This window comes from Nannospalax galili, unplaced genomic scaffold (assembly GCF_000622305.1).
Source record: "Nannospalax galili isolate Female #2095 unplaced genomic scaffold, S.galili_v1.0 scaffold235, whole genome shotgun sequence".
NCBI classification, from domain to species: Eukaryota; Metazoa; Chordata; class Mammalia; order Rodentia; family Spalacidae; genus Nannospalax; species Nannospalax galili.
The window spans coordinates 3163108-3187980 of NW_008338118.1; the positions used below are offsets into that span (position 1 = coordinate 3163108).

The 24873-nt window shown below is 36.9% G+C and overlaps 1 protein-coding gene across 2 annotated transcripts in view; it reads left to right on the plus strand.

Moving 5' to 3' along the window:
* The window catches only part of Parp8 (poly(ADP-ribose) polymerase family member 8), a 203452-nt gene that overhangs the window by 143922 nt on the left and 34657 nt on the right, over positions 1–24873 (plus strand). For both annotated transcript variants that reach the window (XM_008832936.3, XM_017798109.2), the window contains exons 12-16: positions 2489–2614; positions 3060–3621; positions 5073–5123; positions 5226–5321; positions 24116–24208. In XM_008832936.3, coding sequence (XP_008831158.1) covers positions 2489–2614; positions 3060–3621; positions 5073–5123; positions 5226–5321; positions 24116–24208 — 928 coding nt within the window. The remainder of the gene's footprint in view (positions 1–2488; positions 2615–3059; positions 3622–5072; positions 5124–5225; positions 5322–24115; positions 24209–24873) is intronic.

Sequence of the window (24873 nt, forward strand, 5' to 3'; positions counted from 1 at the left end):
AAGCACCAAAGAACTTCTTATTCTAGTTTTAGAAAATTATTTGTTTTTATTTTATGTGTATGAATGTTTTGACTGCATGTAAGTATACCACGTGTGCAATTCCCACAGAGGCCGTCTCTCCAGCGCCAAACCTTTATATTTTAAAATGGGATGAGGTTGACCAAGAGAAGACAAGAACTAAAACAGCACAGAAATCATGAAATAGGCAACTTTCCCCTGGTAATGGCTTCAAAGTGTATCACATGAGTTCAGAAAAAGAAATTGGATATAATTCCAGCCTAAGAAATTAAAGTTGTTGCTGGGTTCTTAGCTTTAGAGCCTAGTATAATAAATAATATGTTTTAATACCCCTATGTAAGTGATTAACATTTTTTAAAAGTCCCTTGCTTTTATGAAAAAAAAACTTTAGTTATGTAGAAAATGTGTTAATATGGGATATATTTTTTCAAGTTTTTTTTGATGAATTTCAGTGTGACACATTTTTGTTTTCTTAATTGTAAGTGCTTTTGGCTGTGATCTCAAGTTCCATCTAGTTTAACACTATATAATTTAAAAATTCCAATCTCATCTTCACAACAGTTTATAAGAAAAATTAAATATTAAGAAGTTATTTCCCTGAACCATATGGGAAGAATAATAGTTTAAAATTAGTTGTTATTGCTTAGATTTGATTTTAATAAGTGACTTGCACTGAATATTTTCTGTGAGCCTCATTCTGGTGTGTAGGCAGCAGACCCCTTTGCTTCTTGTACATTACTTCTATTCCAGTCGCTTACATGCTCTCAGTCACTTAGTCTGTGACTTAGTAACAATGACTCTGTGACGCATACTTACTGTTGATGATCAAACCAAAATCCAGAGAGTGCAAGCAGTTTTTGTGAAACCACATAGCCAGAAAATGCTATGGCCAGAATTCAATTTCAGTTCAACACTTTTGAACGATGTGCTAATTTGCTTGTCATATAAACATAGGTGTTCCCTTGCTATATGTAAGATAGCTTTGGGTGAATATTTTTTTTTTTATGTCAGCAATTTATCCAAGGTAAGAAGAATGGTTTTATTTGTTATGTACAGCATCATCATTGTTCTAAAAACAAAGAGATCATACTATTCAATGAACATACCTATGTCAACTTGCAGTGTTCTAAATTTTCTCTAAATTCTGTTTTGACTACATCCTTCAATTTTTTTGGTGTGTGGTAGATGCATGTATGTGCACATGTGGATGCACACACCCATGCACTGTTGCTGGAGGCCAGAGATCTTCCTCTGTTGCTGTCCACTTTATTTCCTTGAGATAGGGTCTCTCACTGAACCTGAAGTATGCTGTTTAGGCTAGGCTGCCCGGGCAGTGAGCTCTGGGGCTCTGCCCCCTTAAGTGCTGGGGTTACAGGCATGGGGCTACATGCCTGGCTTTTTTATGTGGGTGCTAGGGATTTGAACTATGAAGTCAATAAAAGAGCTTAAGAGAAGATATATAGCTTTTCATGGCTGATCTGGTACAGAACTGTGATCCATCTGATGGAGTGTCTGTTATTAAAGGCTGAACATTTCAGAGCCAGTGGGAAGAACTGGAAGTTTTGTATGACTTACACAGTATGTGAAGTGTATGATCCCAAATTCAAGTCAATACCTTTCATTCAATTTTTCATAAATGATGTTATGTACTGAAGTTTACCCTGACAATCATGAATTTAATACCCATGGTGTGGTTCTTGTATGATAGGAAGCAAAGCAAATCATGGTGTTGCCCATATGTAAGCACTTCTCTTCATCCAAAGACCCCTGGAACCTTTGTTTAGAAGCTGGCTGAGACACCGTCTTTCATTTGATGAATACTTAATATCCTACTGGCTCACTGTAATGAGAAGGTGGTTATCATAACACATGTGTATGCACAGGCACATGTGTGTATGTATGTATATGTGTATATATGTATGTGTGTACACACAGATTTTAAAAATAGCATATATAGAATTGAAGGAGCTGTGTTGAAGATACTATTTGCTGACTTAATTTTTTTGTGGTTTGCTATATGGTTTTCCTTTTCATGAAGAAAAAAACATAGAAGCAAAAAATCAAGTAAAAATTGATTTTACTTTAAAAATTCAGAATTTTTTTTGTTACTTATATAAAAGTTATAGATCCTGAAGCCTGTCTCAGAATTCTACAGAAATCTTTTATTCTTTCATAAACTCTCCTGTCATCTGGATATTGAAATTGTAGCTATAATTTCATTCTTTTAATAATTAGTAGGGTTTTTTAAATCACTTGCTGTGATATGTCTAGTCATAATAAAGCCCTAGTAACTTATTATAGATTGGCTTCTTCCATATGGAAAATCTTCAGTACTTCTAACTTAGTATTTTACTGATTATTGGGTTTACTTTTCCTTTAAAAATGTGTTCTCAATGCAACAAGCACAGAAACATTTATTTAAATCACATTGGAATTGTGATAACAGAATTGCCTGCCTTTGGATTGACAGAATCATGCAGACGTTTGTCACACAACAGTGGAAACAGAGCAAAGAAAAGTCCAGTTGCCTGCACGGTAAGAAGTTGTCAGAGAAGAAAGTGAAGTCTCCCCTGCATTTATTTTCTACCTTACGCAGGTTGGTAACAGGCAGCTTCTCCCTTGTCTTATGTAGTGCTAGCTTCTAAGTAGTACAGTTAAAGCAATCTGTCTTGAGCTCTGTTTATTTTCTTTATGACTTCAATCAAAATACTGTTACACGTGTTCCATCGAAAGCATAGATGTATTTCATTAATATTGCTAAAATTCATTAAAACCAGATTTTAGTTTCAAATGGCTTAGAGGTCCCTTCAAAAGGGTTCTGGGGTAGGTAGGAGGGAGAAAACATGCTGGGATCTTCTTTCATTTGTCAGGAAAAATGTGATTTAATTCCTGTGACTATTCCACACCTATCTTTGGCTTTGGCCTGGAAGTGGAGTCTGTGGAGTTTAAATGAGGAGGTAGTGCTGGTATAACACAGCTGAGTTGGGGTACTGAAGGTTAAGTCCGGGTTTGCATCGTGTTAATTCTTGCCCCTCTCCAAGGTCGCCAAGCTATCCTCCCCCGGGTTGTGGCAAAAGCAAATCCAAACTGAAATCCGAGCAAGACGGCATCTCCAAAACGCACAAGCTGCTGCGGAGGACTTGCTCCAGCACAGTCAAGGCGGACGAAATGTGCGCCAAGTCGCACAGGACCTTTGGGCGCTCGCTGTCCAGCGACCCCAGGGCCGAGCAGGCGATGTCAACCATTAAATCGCACAAACTTTTGTCCAGGCCCTGCCCTGCCTCCGGCAAGCAAGATGACTGCCTCACTCTCAAGTCGCATAAATTATTGACTCGATCTTGTTCTGGAGACCCACGATGTGAGCACAACACCAACTTGAAGCCCCACAAACTGCTAAGCAGGTCTTACTGCGGTAACCTCAGAGTGGAAGAGTTGTATGGGCTGAAAAGCCACAAGCTGCTGGGCAAGTCCTACTCCAGTGCCCCCAAGTCAGCCAAACCCGAGCTTTTCAAGGAACCCAGCACAGAGGGCAGGAGGCTCTCTCTTACCTCAGGGCTTATTGGTATCTTAACACCATCTTCATCTTCATCTTCCCAGCCTGCTGTGCGTAACTGTTTTCATCTTGAGTTCTTAAATGTTAGCTAACGGGGAGTAGATTTGTTTGAATTTTAAGCTAAGATCTGGGGGAGGAAAATACCAAGATCGATATTTTGTTTTTAAGGTTGCTGTATATTTTCTTTTGGAATATTATTTTTGCATACCAGACATCAGCCACTGGCACAGAAATGTTTGGTTCTGTTAAAAAAATATAGTTACTGATCTGCAATCCAGTTTGTACTCCTACCACTGAATGCCACGAACAATGAAAGTCAATTGGATTTACAGTTTTTCCTTTCAAGGAAGCATGTAATTTTAATATTTATTAAGTAGGTTATTTAATCTTTTCTTTCTTTCCCTATGTGGGTAGTGGAGGAACATACTTGTCTTATAATTAGATTAAGAATAATCCTTTAGTTATATATGGGAGAACTTTGTGAATATTATGACTGGTGATAAATCAGCACTTAGATCAGTGGTCGAGTCTCACATGAAGTTCTTGATGTCCACGTTATGCTAAAGCTGTTTATGGAGGACGTGGAGTCAGATGATGACTGTACATGTACCTTAAACTATATTTGGTATATTGGCTGGGACATGAACCTTGCAACTCTCCATTGATTGGAATTGTAGTCATTTTCAGATAGACCTATCTTATACATGTTATTACATATTTGAAAAAATGGTTGATAAAAATTTTTGTTTGCTGTTTTAAATATGTGTATGTTGGGGGTGTCATACTGGATACACCAGTCAAATAGAAGTGGACAAAAGTAAGATATTTCTCTGAGAAAGTCATTCTTATATTTTTTCTACAACTGAATTATAACTAGTATTTTAAATTATGTTTGTCACAGGAAAACTAGAATATAATTTCATGTGAATATTCTAAAATTTCATCTGTTTTCAAAGGTAAACTTTAAGGCCAAGAAAGACATGGAGAAAGATTGTCAGTTAATATAGTGGAATGTTTCCTGATAGTTTCACTCCAAAAAGTTAATTCCAGATATTCTGAAAGAAAATACCTAACTTTCCCCCCACAGTTGGCCTAATAAGTGATTTGTGCTGAGCCGTTTGCCAGCAGCTGTCTAGTCTTCCCTTGGAGGATTCACTGCATTTGGCTGTAAGATGAGGTTGAAATACTCCAATGAGGGTGTGGTGAGCATTTTCTGACAGCTCATAGAGGAAACCAGCGTTGTATTCATATCATATCAGTCATTTCCACTAAAAGATCAGAAATTACAAGTATTATTCATCTAGCTTATGTAAACATTGTAATAGTAAGGGCTGATAGAATTAATAAGAAACATTGTAATATTTTGATGCCATAATAGCTGGCAATATTTCATGTGGACTTAGAAAGATTATTTCCATATTCATTTTTGAAAAAGATAAAGACTATTATTTCTACGGTTTCCCCAATGAAAAATTACCTTTTTTAACCTTGCTTTTTATAGACAAATGGTGCAAAATGCATTCCAATACGAGACTGCGGCTTCCTAGTGCAGGTATGAGTTAAGACCGTCCATTGTGAAAAACTTTGGTCCTTACAGGGCTTTCAAATTACTTAAGAACCTCACAGACTTGATTTTTTTGTATTGTTTATTCAGACAATTGAATTTGCTGAACAGCGGATCCCTGTATTGAATGAATACTGCGTGGTTTGTGATGAGCCCCATGTGTTTCAAAATGGCCCCATGCTTAGGGTAAGTTCTTACTGATTGAATTTCTATGTTAATGTGTAATGGATATGGCAAATGTTCAAATAGAAAAATAAGAAAGTATATGCAGTTTAAAGTAAACACTCTGTTAGGCAAATTATTTAAAATATATTAAGTGATATTATTTGGTTAGAAAGTATTTCTTCTGAAAGTGTGTGTGAAATAGTAAGTAATTTGTCATTAGGAAAATTGTATTATGTCTATCACCTTTATATCCACTTACATCTATGTCTGTATTGGCAATTAGTCTCATAAATTGCGTAGTCTAAGAAATGCTGTTTTTTTAGTAAGCCACAACTTCTGGGAGCATCTTTTTGTAAAGTTAAGTAATATAGATGGTTTAATATGTTTATTCAAAACTCTACAATTTAAAATGGTAGCATAGAGGCAGTGGAAGCCCCATGCCAGTGTGCAGAGGCACGCGGAGGCAATGGAAGAATCAGAAGAAGGCTTCCAACACTGCCAATTTAGTGTTAGAGTTGGGATGTTATCAAAGAAGTATGGTAATAGAAATCAGTTGGTGCACATGTATTTGGGGATGAGTTGTTTGATTTCGAATGTGCTTTTTGCGATTTTCATTGACTAAAATTTATATAATATTTATATGACTAAAGTGTACAAATGAGTGATTTTTTAATGTAATCATGATTATAACCTTCACCACTAATTCCAAAATATTTCTATTACCTCACGAAGAACCCCAAAGTGGTTAGCAGTCATTTACACTCTCCCCCTACTCACCCCCTCCATCCCCTGGCAACCACTGATCTGTCTCTATGGATTTCCATGCTCTCAAGTTTTGTTCTTGTAGCATGGATCAGTATTTTGTTCCTTTTGAGTATAGAATATCCATTTTTATGGATATACCACATAGAAGTATCCATTCATTAGTTGAAGGGATTGCTCAGACCTATGTTAATACCATTTCACTATGGCTGAATTGGATGATGACTGTGCAGTTCCCATTAGCAGTATATGACAGCGTCTCTTTCCCCACATCAGCATTACTGCTATTACCTCTCTTTAAAAAAAAAAAAGTGTGTGTGTGTGTGTATGTGTGTGTGCTTTTCCAGTGTGTGTGAACCTGTATCACACTCATTTTGATAGCACTTGAGTAATGACTGATGATTTTGAGCATTGTTTCGTGAGCTTTTGGCTATTTGTATATTTTTGGAGAGATGTCTGTTAAGAACCTTTCCTCATTTTTAAATCCAGTTCATTTTATTAGTCAGTTGTAAAAGTTTTTTGTTCTGGATCCTATATCCTTATTATTATACCCTTATTATATATTTGATAAATACAACTTCCATGAGCTATCCTTTCATTTTTTTGAAAGTATCTTTTAACCCAGAAATTTTTTATATTTTGGTGAATCTAATGGATTAATATTTTGTTTCATTGTTCGCATTTTTGATGGTGTGTCTATGGAACCATTGCTTAATTCAAAGCCACAACACTTAAAATTGTTCCTAACAGTTTTATAGCTCTTCTTACATTTAAACCACTGATTAAGGCTGCAATCCAAATCTGTTGTTTTGCATGTGATACCCAGTTTTCCCAGTACTATGTGTTGAAAAGACTATTCTTTATTTAGTGATCTTGGTACCTTTGTTGAAAATCAATTGACCATAGATGCATTAGTTTGTTTCTGGATGATAAGTTTTATTTCCACTTATCTGTATGTCTGTGGTTATGCCAATACTACACGATCTTGATTAATGTAGCTTTGTAGTAAGATTGAAATAAAAGGAATATCAATTTTCTGTGTTCTCCTTTTACAATATTGCTTTGACTATTTGGACACCATTGCATTTTCCTGTCAATTCTGTGGTCATCTTCTTCATTTTTGCAAATAAAGGCAGTTGGAATTTGAATAAGTTTACATTTGACCTGTAGATGAATTTGGGAATTTATATTGACATCACCTATGGACCAAATGTTTGTATTTCCTCAAAATTCACATATTGAAATCTTAGCTTCTGTGTAGTGGTATTCAGCAGTGTACTGCTGAGGTGATTGCACCATGAGTTGGAACCCACTTCACCAGATAGCTGAGAGCACTCCCTCGCCCCTCTGCACGTTGAGACACAGTGAGCGTGGACCCTCACCAGACCCTGAACCTGTGGGCTTTCCAGCTTTCAAATTATGAGAGATACGTATTTGTTATTAATAGTGTTCAAAATGGACTAAGACAAAGTTTTCATGTTAATCTTTCCAGCTCTTGAGCACAGGATATCTTTCTACTTATTTACATCTTTTAAAATCCTTTCAATGCTGCTTTGGAGTTTGTAGTATCTGAATTGCATAGTTCCTTGGATGAATTTTTTTGATGTTGCTATAAATCAATTGTTTTATTTCATTAGCAGGTGATTCTTGTTAGTAGTTCTTATTAGTATAAGGAAATATAAATGTTTTTTACTTTATCTTTGCATCCTGCAGCCTTATTGATTTTTTATTAGCTCTAATAAGTTACTTTTGGTATCTTTATTCTCTGTAGATGTTTTAGTGTTTTTTCCTGTTCCTGTTATAAAATATGCTGGTAAAAGCAACTTAAGGAAGGAAAGATTTACTTTGGCTCACAGGTCGAGATGACAGTGCCTTGTGGCAGCAAAGTCACAGCAGCAGGAGCACAAGGCCCCTGTCAGTTCGCACCTGAAGTCAAGAACTAGAGAGTGACTAACTAACCCTTGTATTCAACTCACTCTCCTTTTTATACAGTCCAAGATCCCAATCCAGCAAATGGTGTCCCTCACAATGTATGAATCTTTTCACCTCAAACTAATCAAGACAATCCCCTCATATGGGTGCTCAGACACTAACCTAACTAAATACTCCTTCACAGTTGTGCTCAGGCTTGTCCCTAGGTGACTCTAGACCTGTCAAGCTGATAATGCTGACCATCACAAAAATCATGTCATCTACAAATAGAGTTTTACTTTGCTAGTTAATGAGGCTCCATGTGACTTTGTTTCCTAATGAATCTGTCTAGAACTACAAAACAAGATTGTTTAGAAATGACAAGAGAGAAGTTTCTGTATTGGGGTTTTGGAATAAAGTTTTTAGTATTTTACTGTTAGTTATGATTTTTTTTTCATAGATGGACTTCATCAGGCTAAAAAGACTTCCCAGGGACTGGAGAGATGGCTCTGTGATTAAGAGCACTGGCTGCTCTTACAGAGGACTAGGGTTCAATTCCTACTACCCACATGGCAGCTAACAACAGTCCATAACTCCAGTTCCAGGGGAATTCCTCTTCTGATTTCTGAAGGCATTGCAGAACATAGGTTCACCAACCAGTACATTCATATACATAAAATAAAAATAACAAATAATGACATTTAAATTTTCTCTGAAACCCTGGTGTATAAAATACTTTTAAATAATGAAAGTGTTTCACTTTAATCTTTGTATTTCTTTTTCCTGGATCTGTTAAAGATGTCAAATGGTTTCTTTTATCACTTTATGAATAGAACATACTATACTGAGTTTTCACATAGTTACATGGTGGAATCAGATTCTACTTACTCATGTGATCAAATTCTTACATGCTGTTAGACTCAGTTTATGCCTTTGCTCACAAAGTATAATTGCTGCATAGTTAGCTTTTCTTATTATACTTCGTAAATTTTCTGGAAAGGTACATTGAATTTATGTTAATTATTAAATGTTTGGTAGAATTTGCTAAGAAAGCCATCTGGACATAGATATTAATTTTACACTATTTTTATTTATGAATTTAACTTCTTTATTATGTATAGGGCTGTACAAATGATCTATTTGATTGAAATTTTTATGCCAGTTATCATTTATGTGCAGAGTTGCCTTGTCTTTTTACTCTTTCCTTACAGATTTGATACCTCAATTGATGAAACCCTTTGCTTCTTTCCAAATGCTGGAGAGTCCCATCATCTGTGTCAACTCTTCATCATTATTGCTAAATACCTAAATACCTGATAGTCAACTTGTAAAGAGAGATGGTTTATTTTTGGCTCAGTTTTGAAGGCCCTTGTCCATGATCTGTTGGCTCCATCACTTTGACTTTTGGTAGGCAGCATATGGTGGCAGGCGTATGAGACAGCAGAACAGCACAGCCCAGTGTCCCAGGAGCAAGAGAGAATAGAAGGGACTGGAACTCCACAATACCCTTTAAGGACCCACCCTCCGGTGGCCTACCAACTCCCCACTCTAACTTTAAAGCCATTCTTAAAGTTTCCCCTTTCTCCCAAGTGAAGCACTCTGGGACCAGGGCTTTAACAAATAGGGCTTTGGGAAACATCCAGACCATCACAGCTTTTTTCTCTTTTCAAGCCAGAAGACTGGTAATGCTACAAATCTTTTAAAAAATAACCTTAACTGACGTTTTTTCCCCTTTATTTTTTATTTCGCTAACTATTGTTGAAAATAGACCTATTGAATTCTGTTCTTGTTAAACTGTCCATTTCTGCCTCTCGTTCTGTCAGTATTTCTTTCATATATTTTGGTGGATTGTGTTGTTGAGCAGGTGTGTTTATGCATTCATAGTAGGGTTTCAATATTTCATATCCTTTGTGTCTAACAGCAGTCTTCATATTCAAGCCTGGTTTGTCTCATGTTGGTGAAGCTCTGCAGCTCTCCTCCTCTCCTTCCCCTCCTTCCTCTCTCTCCATTCCTTCTAATAAGAAAAGAACATCAGTTTCCTATTCATTTTCTATATGTCGTACATATATTCTTATCCCTCTATTTCTTTGATACTGCCCTTTTATCCTAAATAGATGTTTTCTAGGGTCTCATTTTAATTTTTTTTGTAAATTTTGACCTGTTTTCATAATGATTATTCAGTGGTTTCCAATTAGTACTTTAAAATTAAAAAATCAGGTTTAGATTACCATCCTTATTTTAATATTGAAAAACTTTGCTCCTGCATATATATTTAATATTTTTAATTGTGTGTATGTGATGGGGGAGGGAACACATGCACAGGTGGAAATCAGAGGACAGCTTTATGGTGTCATTTCTCTTCTTCCACCTTTAAGCGGGTTCTGGGGACTGGAGGTCATCAAGGTTGACGGCAAACACTTTGCTTATTGACCTGTCTCTCCCGTGCTCCTATGTATCATTGGTCTTTTTCCCTTATGCTGTTGTAAAGATATGAACTGCATCCTTTTATCCTGTATATTCGCCAACATAGATCTAACATTATTGCTTTATGCAGTTATCTTTTACATTAGGTAGAGAATCAAAATGTTAAACATAAAAACAGACGTGTATGTATAGCATTTTTCTTAATATTTACCTTCCCCCGTGCTGCCTATTGTGTGGCCTGTCTAGGCTTATTTGAATTTCAACTCGAAGAAATCTCTTCCTTGTTTCCTGAAGGAAATTTGAGCTAATGATGAACTTCTCTCATTTTCCATTTGAGAATATTTTCTTTTCTTTTTCAAGATTTGAAGCATAGCTATACTAGACATAAAATTCCTTATTGATATTTTCCCTTGTTTTGGTTAAATCTTGCCTCTCCTTAACACTTTAACCGTGTTGTTGCACTGTTTTAAGTGTGCACAGTTTCCGATGAGAAATTGAATTTTTGTTTTATTTACTTTTACTTTCTGTGTATGAGTGTTTTGCCTCCATGTATGTAAGTGGACCATGTTTATGAAGTGTTCACAGAGGCCAGAAGAGGGTGTTGGATCCTCTGGAACTAGAGTTAAAGATAGGTGTGAGCCACCCTGTGTGCTGGGAACCTAACCTGGGTCCTCTGGAAAAGCAGACAGGGCTCTTAACTGCTGAGCCATCTGTTCAGCCCAGAAATGAAAATTTTTAAAGATTTTAAAGATTTCTTGTATGTGATGAGTTGGTTCTGTTGTTGCTTTTTATATTGTCTTTAACCTTCAGTAATTTTGTTTAGTTTTGTTTCAGTGTTTGGTTTTTTGAGACTGGGTCTCATACCGTAGCCCAGACTAGTCTGGAGCTCACTGTGTAATCCAAACTAGCCTGGAGGTAGTCTTCTTGCCTCAGCCTCCTGAGTGAGGGAATTGCAGTTGTACTTAAAGAAATATTTATAGCCTGCTTTGTTTTCAGTATTTTGATTGAAATGTGTGTGTGTATCTCTTTATGTTGATCCTATTGGTTTTCACTGGGTTTCCTTGAGGTATAGGTTAATAAAACTTTATGAGTTTGGTGTTCCCAAAGTTATTATTTCTTCAAATATTCTTCCTGTATCCTTTTTCTCCTCTTTCTTCTGAGGCTCCTATAATTAATATGTTTGTGAGTGATGAGACTGAACAGCTCTCTTATCCCTCGTTCAATTCCCTTATTATTCTTGCTCTTCCTGGGGTTAGCACATCTCAGTTGACTACATTCAAGTTCATGAACTTTTTCTCCCTACTCAAATCTGTTTTTAATGTCTTTTAGTGAATTTTATTTCAGTTATAGTTTTCAACCCCAGAATTTGTTTCATTCATTTTTATAAATTTTTGTATTACAATTCCCTGTTGAAATAGTATTTCAGGAGTGCTGTTCTTGGCTCTTTTGTCAATTTGTAAATGCAAAGTCCAGCATCTTTGCTTTTGCTGGACCCTGTCTGTACAACACCTTTGGCCTATATATGAGCCTGACTATATTATTTCTTTTCTTACCTCATTCTTTTCTTATTGAAAGCTGGGTATTTGAAAATAATAATGCAACAGCTTGGGGCCCCGATCCCTATGCTTGTTGAAATTTATTTTGTTGTTGCATTTTGGTGGTTTGGCGGTAGATTTTCCAGGCTATTTCTGTACAGCCTGTATTCATTGTTCTCCAAGTTGCTTTCCTTCATTTAGTGCTTGACAAATTATTGGAAACAAAAGTGCCCTCCTGTTTGTTGGCAAAGTTGTGTGTATATGTTGGGCTTTTGTTTAATACTTAGTTTGACTGTTTATAATTCTACCTTAGCCTGAGTTTCCTGCTTGCAAACAGGAAGGACACCAGAAGTGAGATTCAAATTCTTCTCATGGTATTTTATTTACTTGATTTTTAGTTAACTTTTTTCTTGTTTTTGTTGTTGTTGTTGTTTGCTTATTTATTTGTTTTAGAGATATGGTCTTGTTACTTAGCTTTGACTGGTCTAGAACTTGCTATGTATGCAAGGAAGGCTTCAGACTTGTGGTAATCCTACTGCCTCGACTCCCAAATGCTGGGATTTTAGGCATGAGTCACCATGGCTGGCTTCAAAGTTTTCTTGCGCACACACAGTCCTGCCCAAGTGTGTGGATGTCTGCATTCACAGGCGCATGTGGAAGCCATTCATGGTTCTGATAGCATCTTACTCTTAGTATTTCATTCAAAAATGTTTTGTTAGTTTGCTATTGGCTTCAACTGTTATCAATTGCTTTAGTTAGTAATGACCAAAACATTGGTTGTAGCTGTGCTCAGTCCCTATATTGGGTATTAGATTTAGTTAGATGAGTTATAAGTCAGGCAGAAAAAGACAGCTCTGAGCTTGCCTTCAGAGAGCCATTATCCAGGTCTAGCAACTGTCCTTTGTGTCTGAGTCCTATTCTGCTTCTCAGGAATGTGGGCTCTAAGCCTGTTTGCAGTGCTTACTAAAATGTAACTGTCTCTAGAAAGTGTCCCTGGGTCACTATAGTTTAGCTAATAAATGTGTTCTGATTTTTCACAGAGGAAGGGAGCTTTTGGGTGCTGTGGACCGGGCACTGTGTATAGACAGTTCACTTATTGTTTCCTTAATGTTACTGCTTTGGCTCAGATAAGGAGATTAAGATTCACAGAGGTTATGCAGTTTGTTCAACATTACTCTGACAGCATATCTGGAGGGTGAGCTGATTCTGTCTGACTTCAGAACTTTTAACACTGATTGTTCTTGCAGAAGACCAAGGTTCAAATCTCAGCACCCATATGGCCGCTAACAACTGTCCGTAACTTCAGTCTTGGGGTTCCGACAGCTTCTTCTGACCTCCGCGGGCATTACCCGACATGGGTGCACTTACCTACATGCAGGCAATACACGCATACACATAAAATAAAAATAATAAATAAAAATTTTAAAAAAGAACTTTTCATCTTCAATACTCATTGAAGGACTACTAAGTTGAAGTTGCTATGGTAGATTCTGTTATACTTTCTAAGAAAAAATTGTTTTACTTTTCAGAATATACATTTGAAAAAGATAAACTACGTACCAAAAATCAGTAATTTTATCAGAACTTGTTATATGTAAAAAATATGACTCTATTAACATAAGTATCTGTCAAATTTCATCATTTATCTATTTCATTTTGTGTAAGAGAAATATATGAAAAATTATTCATTTACTTCATGTATACTATTAGTTTTGAGAATCTTCTTTTGTTTTGTCTCAGAGGAATAGTATTATTCTGAAATCTAACTGAAACAATATGTATTTGTTTAAAACTATGTTATTTGATGCAATTGTGAGTCCTGTGGTTAGCTCCATGTAGCCTACTTAGGAGCTACAGTTTGCCAGTATTCATCTTTTGATTTCGACCTTACTCCTTGGCAGTGCTAATTCCACTGCAGGAAACAGCAGGAATGTTATCAATAGCAGATGTTCTTTAAGTGATTTTCATGTGCTCAGTGTGCTTTACCTGGATTGTCGGCACTTAATTGTCATAGTCGTTCTACAGTTGTCTTCTTTGATTCCTGCTTGTGAGCTGCTGTCCTCTGATGGAGAAAACCATGTGGATGTGTGAGCTGACATCTTTACAGATTTGGTCCTCTGTCACTGGTATTCTATGTCCCTGGTTAAGAGACTTTTCCATTTCTCACATGAGCATATGTGTCAGTTACAGAGAATTACATTCATGATCAGCTGGTTTCACTGAAATAGGCCTGTGATGAGGCAAAAGCTCATGACAACAGGGGCATGTGACAGAGAGGAGGCAAAGAGAAGCAGAGAAGAGGAGGGCACTGATAGCCTTTCCAGGGCACACCCCCAGAGACCTTCTCCTACTAGGGTCACATCTTCAGTTACCAACACACCTCAACAGTGTGATCAGTGATGAATTCCTTAAAGGACTGATCAACTGATTAGGTTAGCTCATCCACAATCTAATCACCTTCCAAAAGCCCTACCTCTGAGCATTGAACCCTGGATCAAGTGAGTGTTCAGCAACCAAGCCTGCCCTGTGCATATTGCCCTGCCTTACTCTTGTCATGTCTGCCTCTCTTAATGGAGAGTGACCCTTTCCCTACCTGAACATCTGTTATCAGTTACAAAAGCCACTCAAAGTATTGCCTGAAAAATGGAAATACAAAGAGTTAAAGGCCTAGAGGTGTTGTAGTTTTTAATATATTAATTCAACCTCATTTTTTTAAATACTAGTTTTTAAATCAGGAATTTCTTTAAAGTGATTTTACTCTCTTTTAACAGGAAATATTGTAGCAGTAAATTAAGAGTTTTGATAAACTGAATATGTAAAATGCTAAATAATATAATACAAAGAAACATTCTTTTTCTGAAAAGATTTTACTTATTGTTATTTTATGTGTATGATTGTTTTCTCTGCATGTAAGTTCACCACATGCATGCAGGGCAGGGGAGACCAGAAGAAGATACCCAGTCCCCTATAACTGGAGTTAGACAGCTGTGAGCCATCCTGTGTTTAGTGAGAATCAAATTGGGTCCTCTGCAAGAGCAACCAGTGCCCTTACATATGGAGCTGTCTCTCTTGCCCCTGATATTTAAATATTAAAAAAAATTGTGGAACTTTTGCAATTTTCGTACAATATAATTTGTTAGTATTTAGATTCCATCCCTATCTGCACCTACCCTTACTGCCCCCGACTCAATTTAATGTACTCATATATATATATAATACATATATATATATAATATGACTTATAAAGTCCTATTTGTGTCCCCACATATCCTTCAGTGTTGGCCCACCCACCCAGAACCTGATTAACCTACCAGGAGTCCCATCCCCTGTAAGGGACTCAATACTTATAATTTTTATATGATTGAGTCAACATTGCTATGGAGACCACTGGCATAATTGACTTTATTTCATAAACACTTAAATGGCTCTTCATTCCTGAAGGAGATATTTATGAATCTTGTCTCTCTTTCTTATTAGCCCGGGGAACTCAATGTTATTTTTTTTCCCTGTTTTATAGATTAGATAGCAACTGCATGCCTATACTCCAGTGTCAACAAGATCAAGTTTTATACTTTATATTTTGGGTTTATATGAAATCTTTTTTTTAATGAAAAAAATCATAGCAGAAATGTTTGAAAACCACCCCCAACAACATACTTAGCTCTCTACACAAATGCATAGCTTAAATTCTCTAGAGCTGTAACATTTCTATTTTCAGCAAAAGGATAGTTCAAAACACAAATTTCCTAAAATACAGTTAGGTTCTGGATATTCTTTGAGGCTTTAGAACAGTTTTGAAATATGTTTGATTGCTCACATTTAAATTGCTTTGATTCAAAAAATTAAAAATGTATTCATCTTAGCTGAAGACCTCTACAATAAATTATATCTTTTTGGTCTTTTGTTTTTTTATTTTGTTTTGTTCTATATTTTATTTATTATTTTAATTTTATGTGTATGAGTGTATTGCCTGCATGTGTGTGAGTTCACCCATGTTGTGCAGTGCCACAGAGGTCAGAAGAGGGCTTCGGATTACTCTGGAACTGGAGTTAAGGACGGTTCGTAGCTGCCATGTGGGTGCTGGGAATTGAACCTGGGTCCCCTGCAAGAGAAGTCAGTGCTCTTAACCTCTGAGCCATCTCTCCAGCCCCTTTGTTTTAATATTTATTTTTTTATTTTTTTTATTTTAATTTTGTTTTTTAATATTATTTATTTGATAACCACATGATTAGAAGAAAGCATTTCATTACAGCATTAACATATTCAATAACAATTTCCAGAGCAAAGATGCATCTCTTTCAAAAGTGGCTGTAAATTTTTGGTTCACAGTTGAATTAATACAGTTAGACAGTACTGAACTCAGTATAAACTCTATAAGACGTAAAGTTGAATGAGGTTTTAACCTTTAGAAAAGATCTCCATTTCATTTTAAAATATACTGTTTCCTACAGAAAGACTCATTTTTAGTGCTACTAACAGATGTTTGCACATGCGTCTCTAATCTCTATGTATCTGCTTATTACTAGTCACAGTCAGTTGCACCCTAATCATTGGCACCTGAGTATGGATATAAAGTCATCAGGTAGATTTCAATGGTAATGTTTATCACCTCTACTAATTAACATGGAGCAAATTTTTATGCTTCCTCCTCAAATATAACTCATTTTTTTATTTGTTGATTTTTGTTGCATGTGTAGATCATATAGAACATCCCAAACAATCTTATTCACTTCCCAAATGGCACCTTCCCACAGTCTCCCCCGCCCCACTGGAGCCCATATACTCTGTCATCCGTGTTACTGTCCACTGTGTTGTCAGCGCCCCCAGCCATTCCCCAGTGCTTGTCCATCCTCTGAATCTTGTCAGCTTATCTAGAGATCCTTGTTTTACGAAGATCAGCTGTTCCTCATCTAGCAGCAATCAGTTGTTAATATTCTTCTAAATAAGATTGGGGTCTGCTATTCATTTCCCCAGTTCTATGCTGGGATACTGCCTGGGAGTCTCCTGGGCCACCCTGGCCAAGAACTCAAAGAAGGTATTTCCTGTCTGGCATTTTTTTGTTGTTGTTGTTATATAGCCTTTGGCTATACATACGGACACTGAAAAAATTATATTGACTCCTTTAATCTTTGGTTATACTTTCCTTTTGGGGGTTTAAGACCCTACAGTTGGCTCAGATAAATCAATTTATTTTTACTCTTAAGGCCGTTTGAGGGTCTATTCCTCAAGGGTCACATGGGCTTGGGAGTAGCCCCTAGCTCCTTTCTTTTACCAGTAATGGCTATGTGAAGATAAGTCAAAGGTCCTGCTGAACCATGGCTGGCTTTACTTGGAAGCATGGAGGAAATGTTTCCTCTGCATTGACCCTCCTCTTTGTGGACTGGACACTGGTTCAAGTCCATCTGGTGGAGTCTCCACAGCTTCCTTGGTCAAGAGGACAGGTGACTCACCACAGTTACAGGACATATTGAGAGTGCTCATAGTCCCCTGGAACTTAGTCAACCTATGAGGGCAAGGAGCAAAAACTGTCTTTTATGTCCCTATGACTAAATTAGTATAGGCCTCAAAGTATGGCTGTTAAACATCCAAGGTTAGTTCCACCGGTCTGGTACTTTTAATTACCATGTGCCACATAGATAAAGCTTGTGCAAAGACCAAACATTCTCAGATAAACTTTGTCTAGACATATATTATATTCCTTGAACTAATTGTATATATAATTTGTCAGTTGATGGTTGGACTAATATGGTTCCTTCTGGTTTTCTAAGACTAGCTAGGCATTTTTTCTCTCTTGAATTGTCTAACCCTTCCACCATGGTTTCCCCATTTAAGGAGCCTCCATTTTTCCTATTTCTCCCTTAATAATACCCTTCTCCTATGGTCCCACCTCTCTTGAGCGCCTTCTTTCCATTTATCCCCAAGGTTCCTTGAATAACTTTCCCTCTAACCTCCCCATAAAATAACCCTATTGTTATCCATATCTTCCTTATTAAAGCCTGTTTCCTACTGTTCTCTTTCAGATTCTTTCTTTTCCTTTACCTCCCTGGTTCCTTTTCATTATCCTGGTTGCTGTAGTTATGTCTGGATACATACTCACTTATAAGGATTTGGTGCTAGGATCCACATATAGGGCGAACATACATTTTTTTTTTTCCTGAGTCTGTCTTACTTCACTTAATGTAACAATTTCTAGTTCCATCTATTTGCCTGCAAATTTCATGATTTCATCTTTCTTTACTGCTGAGTAAAACTCCATCGTATAAATGAACCACATTTTCATTATCCACTTGTCAGTTGAGGGACATTTAGGTTGCTTCCATCTCTTAGCTATTGTGAAAAGAGCAGCAACAAACATGGGTGTATAAGTGTCTCTGCATAGGATGATCTCTTTGTGTATATGCCAAGGAGTGGTATAACCGGGTCAAATGGTAGGTTCATTTGTGTTTATTTAAGAGTTCTCCCCATGCTTTCCATAGGGGTTGAACAAGTTTGCAGTCCCACCAGTATTGAATGGAGAGTTCCCTTTTCCCCACATCCTCTCTAACATTTCGAATCATTTGTTTTCTTGATCTTAGCCAGCCTGATTGGGGTAAGATGAAATCTTAAAGTAGTTTTAATTTGCATTTCCCTAATTATTAGTGATGTTGAACAAACACATTTTAAGATGCTTCTTAGTCGTCTTTATTTCTTCTTTTGAGAACTCTCTGTTAAGCTCCTTAGCCCATCTTTTAATTAGGTTACTTCCTTGCTTGATTCTTGGTTTTGGAGTTCGTTATGTATTCTGGATGTTAAACCTTTGTCAGATGTGTCGCTGGTAAAGATTTTCTCCCATTCTGTGGGTTTTCTCTTCACTTCCTTTGTTGCTTCTTTTGATATACTGAAGCTTTTTAGTTTCATGGGATCCCATTTATTGATTTTTGACCTTGTTTCCTGAGCAATTGATGTCCGGTTTAGAAAATCCTTTCCTATACCTCTATCTTGTAGGTTTTTGCCAATGTTGTCTTCTAGTTTCAGGTTTTACATTGAAGTCTTTGAGCCATTTGGAATTGACTTTTGTGCAGGGTGAAAGATAGGGGTTTAGTTTCATTCTTCTACAGGTGGAGATACGGTTTTGCCAGCACCATTTGCTGAACATGTTTTTGGCCCCTTTGTCAAATATCAGGTGACTGAAATTGCATATACTCATATTAGGGTCTTCGATTTTGTTCCATTGATCTATGGGTCTATTCTTGTGCCAGTACCATGTTGTTTTTATGACTATAGCTCTGTAATACAGTTTAAAGTCTGGTATAGTAATCCCCCCAGCATTGCTCTTAGTGCTCAGACTTGCTTTGGCTGTCCGAGGTCTTTTGTGCTTCAATATGAATCTTAGGATATTTTTTCCAATTCTGTGAAAAATGTCATGGGTATTTTGATTGGCATTGCATTGAATCTATAAAAGGCTTTTGTAGGATGGTCATTTTTACAATATTAATTCTTCCAATCCCCGAGCATGGGAGGGCCTTCCATCTTCTATGTCTCCCTCAATCTCTTTCTTTAAAGATTTAAAATTTTCATTGTAGAGGTCTTTAATGTCTTTGGTCAGGTTTATTCTGAGATTTTTTTTTGCAGCTATTGTGAAGGGGAGTGTTTCCATGTACTCTTTCTCTGATTGCTTATTATTGGTATATAGAAAGACTAAAGACATTTGTAGATTAATTTTGTGACTGGCCACTTTACTGAACGTGTTAATAATTTCTAGGAGTTTTCTGGTGGAATTTTTGGTGTCTCTTTGACATAATATCATATCATCTGCAAAAAGGTATAATTTGATCTCTTTTCCAATTATTACTCCTTTAATTTTGTTCTCTTGTCTTATTGCTCTTACAAGAGTTTCAAGCACTAAAGAGAAGTGGGGATAGTGGCCAGCCCTGTCTGGGTCCTGATTTCAATGGGAATGCTTCCAGGTTTTCTCCACTTAGAATGATGTTGGCTGTGGGTTTGTTATATATGGCTTTAAATATGTTGAGGTATGTTCCCTCCAATTAAATTCTGTCTAGGACTTTGAACATAAATGCATGTTGAATTTTATCAAAGGCCATCTCTTCATCCACTGAGATGACCATGTGGTTCTTGTCTTTTAGCCCATTTATATGATTTATGATGTGTTTTGACTAGACAATCTTTTAAATGTGTGTCTGTATGTGGTTTTCAAGTATTTTGTTGAGAATTTTTGTATCTATGTTCAGAAAGGATATGGGTCTATAGTTTTCTTTTTTGGTTGTATCTTTACCTGGCTTTGGTATTAGCGTGATGCTGACTTCATAGAACGAATTTGGAAATTCTCTTTTGAAACAGGATCTCCCTGTAGCCCCAGCTGGCCTGGAACTCACTATGTAAACCAGACTGGCCTTTAACTCACAGAGACCTGCCTGCTTCTGCCTCCCATATTCTGGGATTAAAGCTGTGCACCACCATGCCGGGCTATAAATCATATTTTAAGAACGTATAAAAGTTCTCCATGCTTTTAAATTGGTGAATAATGAGTACTGTGTAGTAAACATATTATGCATGTATTGAGAACAGAGGAACTTGTCATAGTTTTACAGTCTAAATTATAGGGACTTGATTGCTTCACAGCACACAATATTAAATCTTAAGAGCACACAGTATTTTACAGATTGAAGCTAACAAATGTATAGTAAAATGAAAATAAATTTGGAAGGCTTAGAATGTAGCTCAGTAATAGAGTGCTTGCCTGTCTCATGCAGATCCCGAGGTTCAGTCCATGATACTGCAAAGTGCAACAGAAAGGAAAAAAATTAATAAACACCGACACACTTGATCACATTTTGGTGTATTATTTCTATTAAAGCATGTGTAATAAAACTCATCATTACCCCTGTCTGGTAATGAATGTTAATCAGCTGTGTACTGTTTTGAATTGAAGCTGGTATATTTGTGTACCACTCATAGCAGTTTTCCTGCAGGGTCCACACAAATCATTTCAGGGTAGGAAAAGGCTGGTTTACACTGTCGCTGCTCATGTGGAGCAAAGAGGAGTTTACTCAGGTTCTCTTCCTTCAACAGCATGTCGTTTCTGTGAGCTGAGACACCTAATTTTTATTCATTTTTTTAGAATTTCATACATGTATTCTGTATTTTGATCATATCCATCCTCCTCTCACCTAAATCATCCCAGACACCCTACCACCAATTCTTCCCTAATTACATGCTCTCTTTTCATAGCTCATTAAGTCCAGTTAATGCTGTCTATATGTGCATGAGTGTAGGGCCATCCACTAGAGCATGGACAACCTTATCAGGGACCACATCCCTAAATAACACTGACTTCCCCACCCTGCAGCTTTCAACTGTCAAAGCTCCTCCACTGAGGGTGGAGCTTCAGGAGCCCCTCCACCATCTCTGCTTGAATTGTAACTCCCTTGATCTTGTTCAGGTTTTGTGTAGGCAACCATAGCTGCTGTGAGTTCATGAGAGTCCTGGCCCTGTCATCTCCAGACAACCTGGTTTCATAGCAGTCCTCTCTGACCTCTGGCTCTTATACTCCTTCTGCCCCTTTTCTGGAATGTTCCCTGAATCATGTGAAGAGGGACTGTGATATAGACGTTCCATTTAGGGTTCATTTTCTGCATTCTGACCAGCTGTGGGAGAGAGATACTAAATTTTAATTACCTAATGAAATGTGAGAATTTTCCTTTAGTGTACCTTCTCGTATTGATGTTTTGAATCTGCAAATATAATGTAGATAAACAAGAAGGTATTATTACTATACAAAAATATGTAGAAATGTTTGTCTCAAAATTGAACTGAATTACCTCTTACATCGTGAACATTCTTTTGGAGAGTCTAATAAAAATGAGCAAAATCCATAGAATTGTTTTGGCAGCTCACTAGCATTTACTTAGTCTGCTGTTTGCATGCTCTAGAAATTAATGTCAACACATTATCTTCTGGTTGCTACATTACAAAGATGAGAATGTGTAATATGTTTTATAAGACTGTTCTGTGTGCTTTTACTTCTAATTTTCAAGTATGATAGCAAATTATTTTCATTTTTGTTTTCAGAAAGATTTTCTAGTTTGCCTGATTTCTTTCTTCCAACTGTTGGAATAATAAGATGTTTCCACAAGTCAACCTTACACATTTGAGTGTGGGAAGGAGGATTCCTTTCAGCCAAAAACAAGCAACAGAGAGAAACTTGTCCATAAAGTACTCATGTTCTAGTTTCATCATAAGAATGCAGATGTATTATTGAGAAAGCAGACCAGTTGGCGAGTCCATGGAATTTAGAGGTTTAGAGGTCTGGGAGGGGAGGAAACCAGAAGAAAGCATTACAGAGAACATTCCAGTGCATGAAATTTCTGAAAACCATGTTAGACAAAGTCAGGGTGACCGACAAATCCTGAATTCTGAGACTGTTGGTGTAAGTTATTCTGAGAGAAATAAGTCATTTCTCAAAAGTTTTGAAATGTTTCCTATATTAAAAAAATTAATAAACTCTTAAATCTGTGATAGTGAAATCTTTTCTTTCTGTTTAAAAAATAATACTGAGAAGGTAGTATTGGTTGTTACATTCTGATACATATATACACATATATATGTATATATATACATATATATATATATATACACACACACATTCACATACATACAGAGTTAGGTGACCATAAATTGTATTTGACCAAGGTTCAGATACAACTGATAATCTCTCATGTCACTAAGTAAGCCAGACCCTGTTGCTCAGTTTTGGTATGACTGTATTTTAGTAATAATCAAAAGATGGTGAGCTTTGAACTATATTAGTAAAGGATGCTTCCTCCTCATCACGGTTTCCTGGGGCAGGTGGTGTGTGAGCATGTCCTGGCATCCTTTTGTTATGGGATGGCCAGGTTTTTTCTCCTTTGCAGTTTTGTTCCCGTGCACCCTCGTTATGTTCAGTCACTCATGCAACATTTCAAACCATAGTCCTCAGTAATGGTTGCTGCTGTTCATTCAGATCAGAGCATGCTGTATGCCCCCAGAAAGTGAACAAAAGAAACAATCTCATGTCATTGGGGGAAAATTGAGACTATGGCATACATATATAGATACAGATAAAAACCAAAAGATTTCATAATAAGTTAAACATTCAAGTGAAAGGAAAAACAGAAATTGAACAGCCTGCTCTGTGCATATTCAAATGCATAGCCCTGAGTACAGACTGAGTGTGGAAAACTCTCCATTGACTCTTTCCCCACAGTTTCAGCATTTCAAACTTGAACTGCTAAAGCCAACAAAAGAGATGTTTCAAATCTTTTTTCTTCTAAAATTTTCTTCAGGGAGATTCTGCCAGAAATTGTCATTAGTCAGGCTTCCTATCCATCAAGCCACACATATGGGCCTCTCCTGAGCATAAAGGATGTTCAGGAGGGCTTCACACTTCCCCAGCAGCTAAGCAACAGACCACATCGTCCTCTGAAGGTAGCGAGCTTGGGAGCAGTGGCACTAACAGATGCCTTTTGTCTGCTATGTGGAGGTGCCGTGGATGACATTGCGTTAGGCTTCATCAGCTACCTAATGCAATGTAACTGGGGAGATAAGATAAATCAAGGGGATGACACCATATTAGATTTGAAAGATGAGAGCTCTTCCAAAGTAATTGCAGAGTGTATATTTTAGAGCTGTTGACTTCAGGGGGTTACTGAAGTCAAGAGTCTGTACAACAAACGCAATCTTTCAAGATCTAGGTAGCAAGTAAGTAGAGTCATGCTTATCTCCCCCAAATAAATTTCATAAAGAAAAGTGAAATTTTCCATTTTTTTGATCTCTGCAGTTTTTGTGCATAATGTGATTATAACATCAACTTAAGGATTTACATTTTAAATAAATACATTTAATGTGCAAATGTATGTTGCATGGAGAGATGGATTTTCCTATTTAATATTACTTTCATTTATTGCTAAATAGAATGGAAGCACCTAAAACCTACTAAAATGGATAAATGTTTATCATATTTCTGACTCAACTAAATGACTATTGTTACATCAATTGAAGAATTTACTTTTGAAGTAAAATGACATAATTTTCTTTTATAGCATTCTAAAGCTCTGTACTTCCCATTTATTATGTAGAAATACTTAAATAAATGTAATTTAGGACTGAGAGGTGGAAAGCAGTATGGTGATTGCCCCTCTTTTGTAGCCCACTGTGTGTGAACGAGAGCTGTGCGTGTTTGCCTTTCAAACCCTGGGCGTCATGAATGAGGCCGCTGATGAAATAGCCACTGGAGCGCAGGTACCGATGCTAATTGTTTCTCACTATAATTTGAAAAACTTGTTCCAGTCCACTGCCATCTTCACTCTATTGTTCTTCAGGGAAATTTTTCTGATGCTCCCTACTAAAAGCAAACTGACATTTGGTGGTTTTTATGTGTGATTTGTCATTTCCAGTTCCCAAGGAGAGAAATTGAACAATTTTCTTTTAAAAATAATTGTCTTACAGCCAGGCGTGGTGGCACACACCTTTAATCCAGCACTCAGGAGGCAGAGGCAGGCGGATCTCTGTGAGTTCAAGGCCAGCCTGGTCTACATAGTTAGTTCCAGGACAGCTGGGGCTACAGGGAGACCCTGTCTCAAAAAGACCAAAAAAAAAAAAATTAAAAATTGTCTTACGTGGTGAAATGATACAGAATATCTTGTATATTTTTATGCAAAGTTTTTCATATAGTTATACTGCCATAAAATGGGGAAATTGCTGGGCATGGTGGCACATGCCTTTGATCCTAGCACTTAGGAGGCAGAGGCAGGCAAATCTCTATGAGTTTGAGGCCAGCCTCATCTACCTATCAAGTTCTAAGCCAGCCACTAGATACATAGTGAGACCCTATCTCAAAAAAAAAAAAAAAAAGCTTGGGGAGTGGGTCAATTTATTTTTAAAACCTAGGTAAAAAGATAACAGGC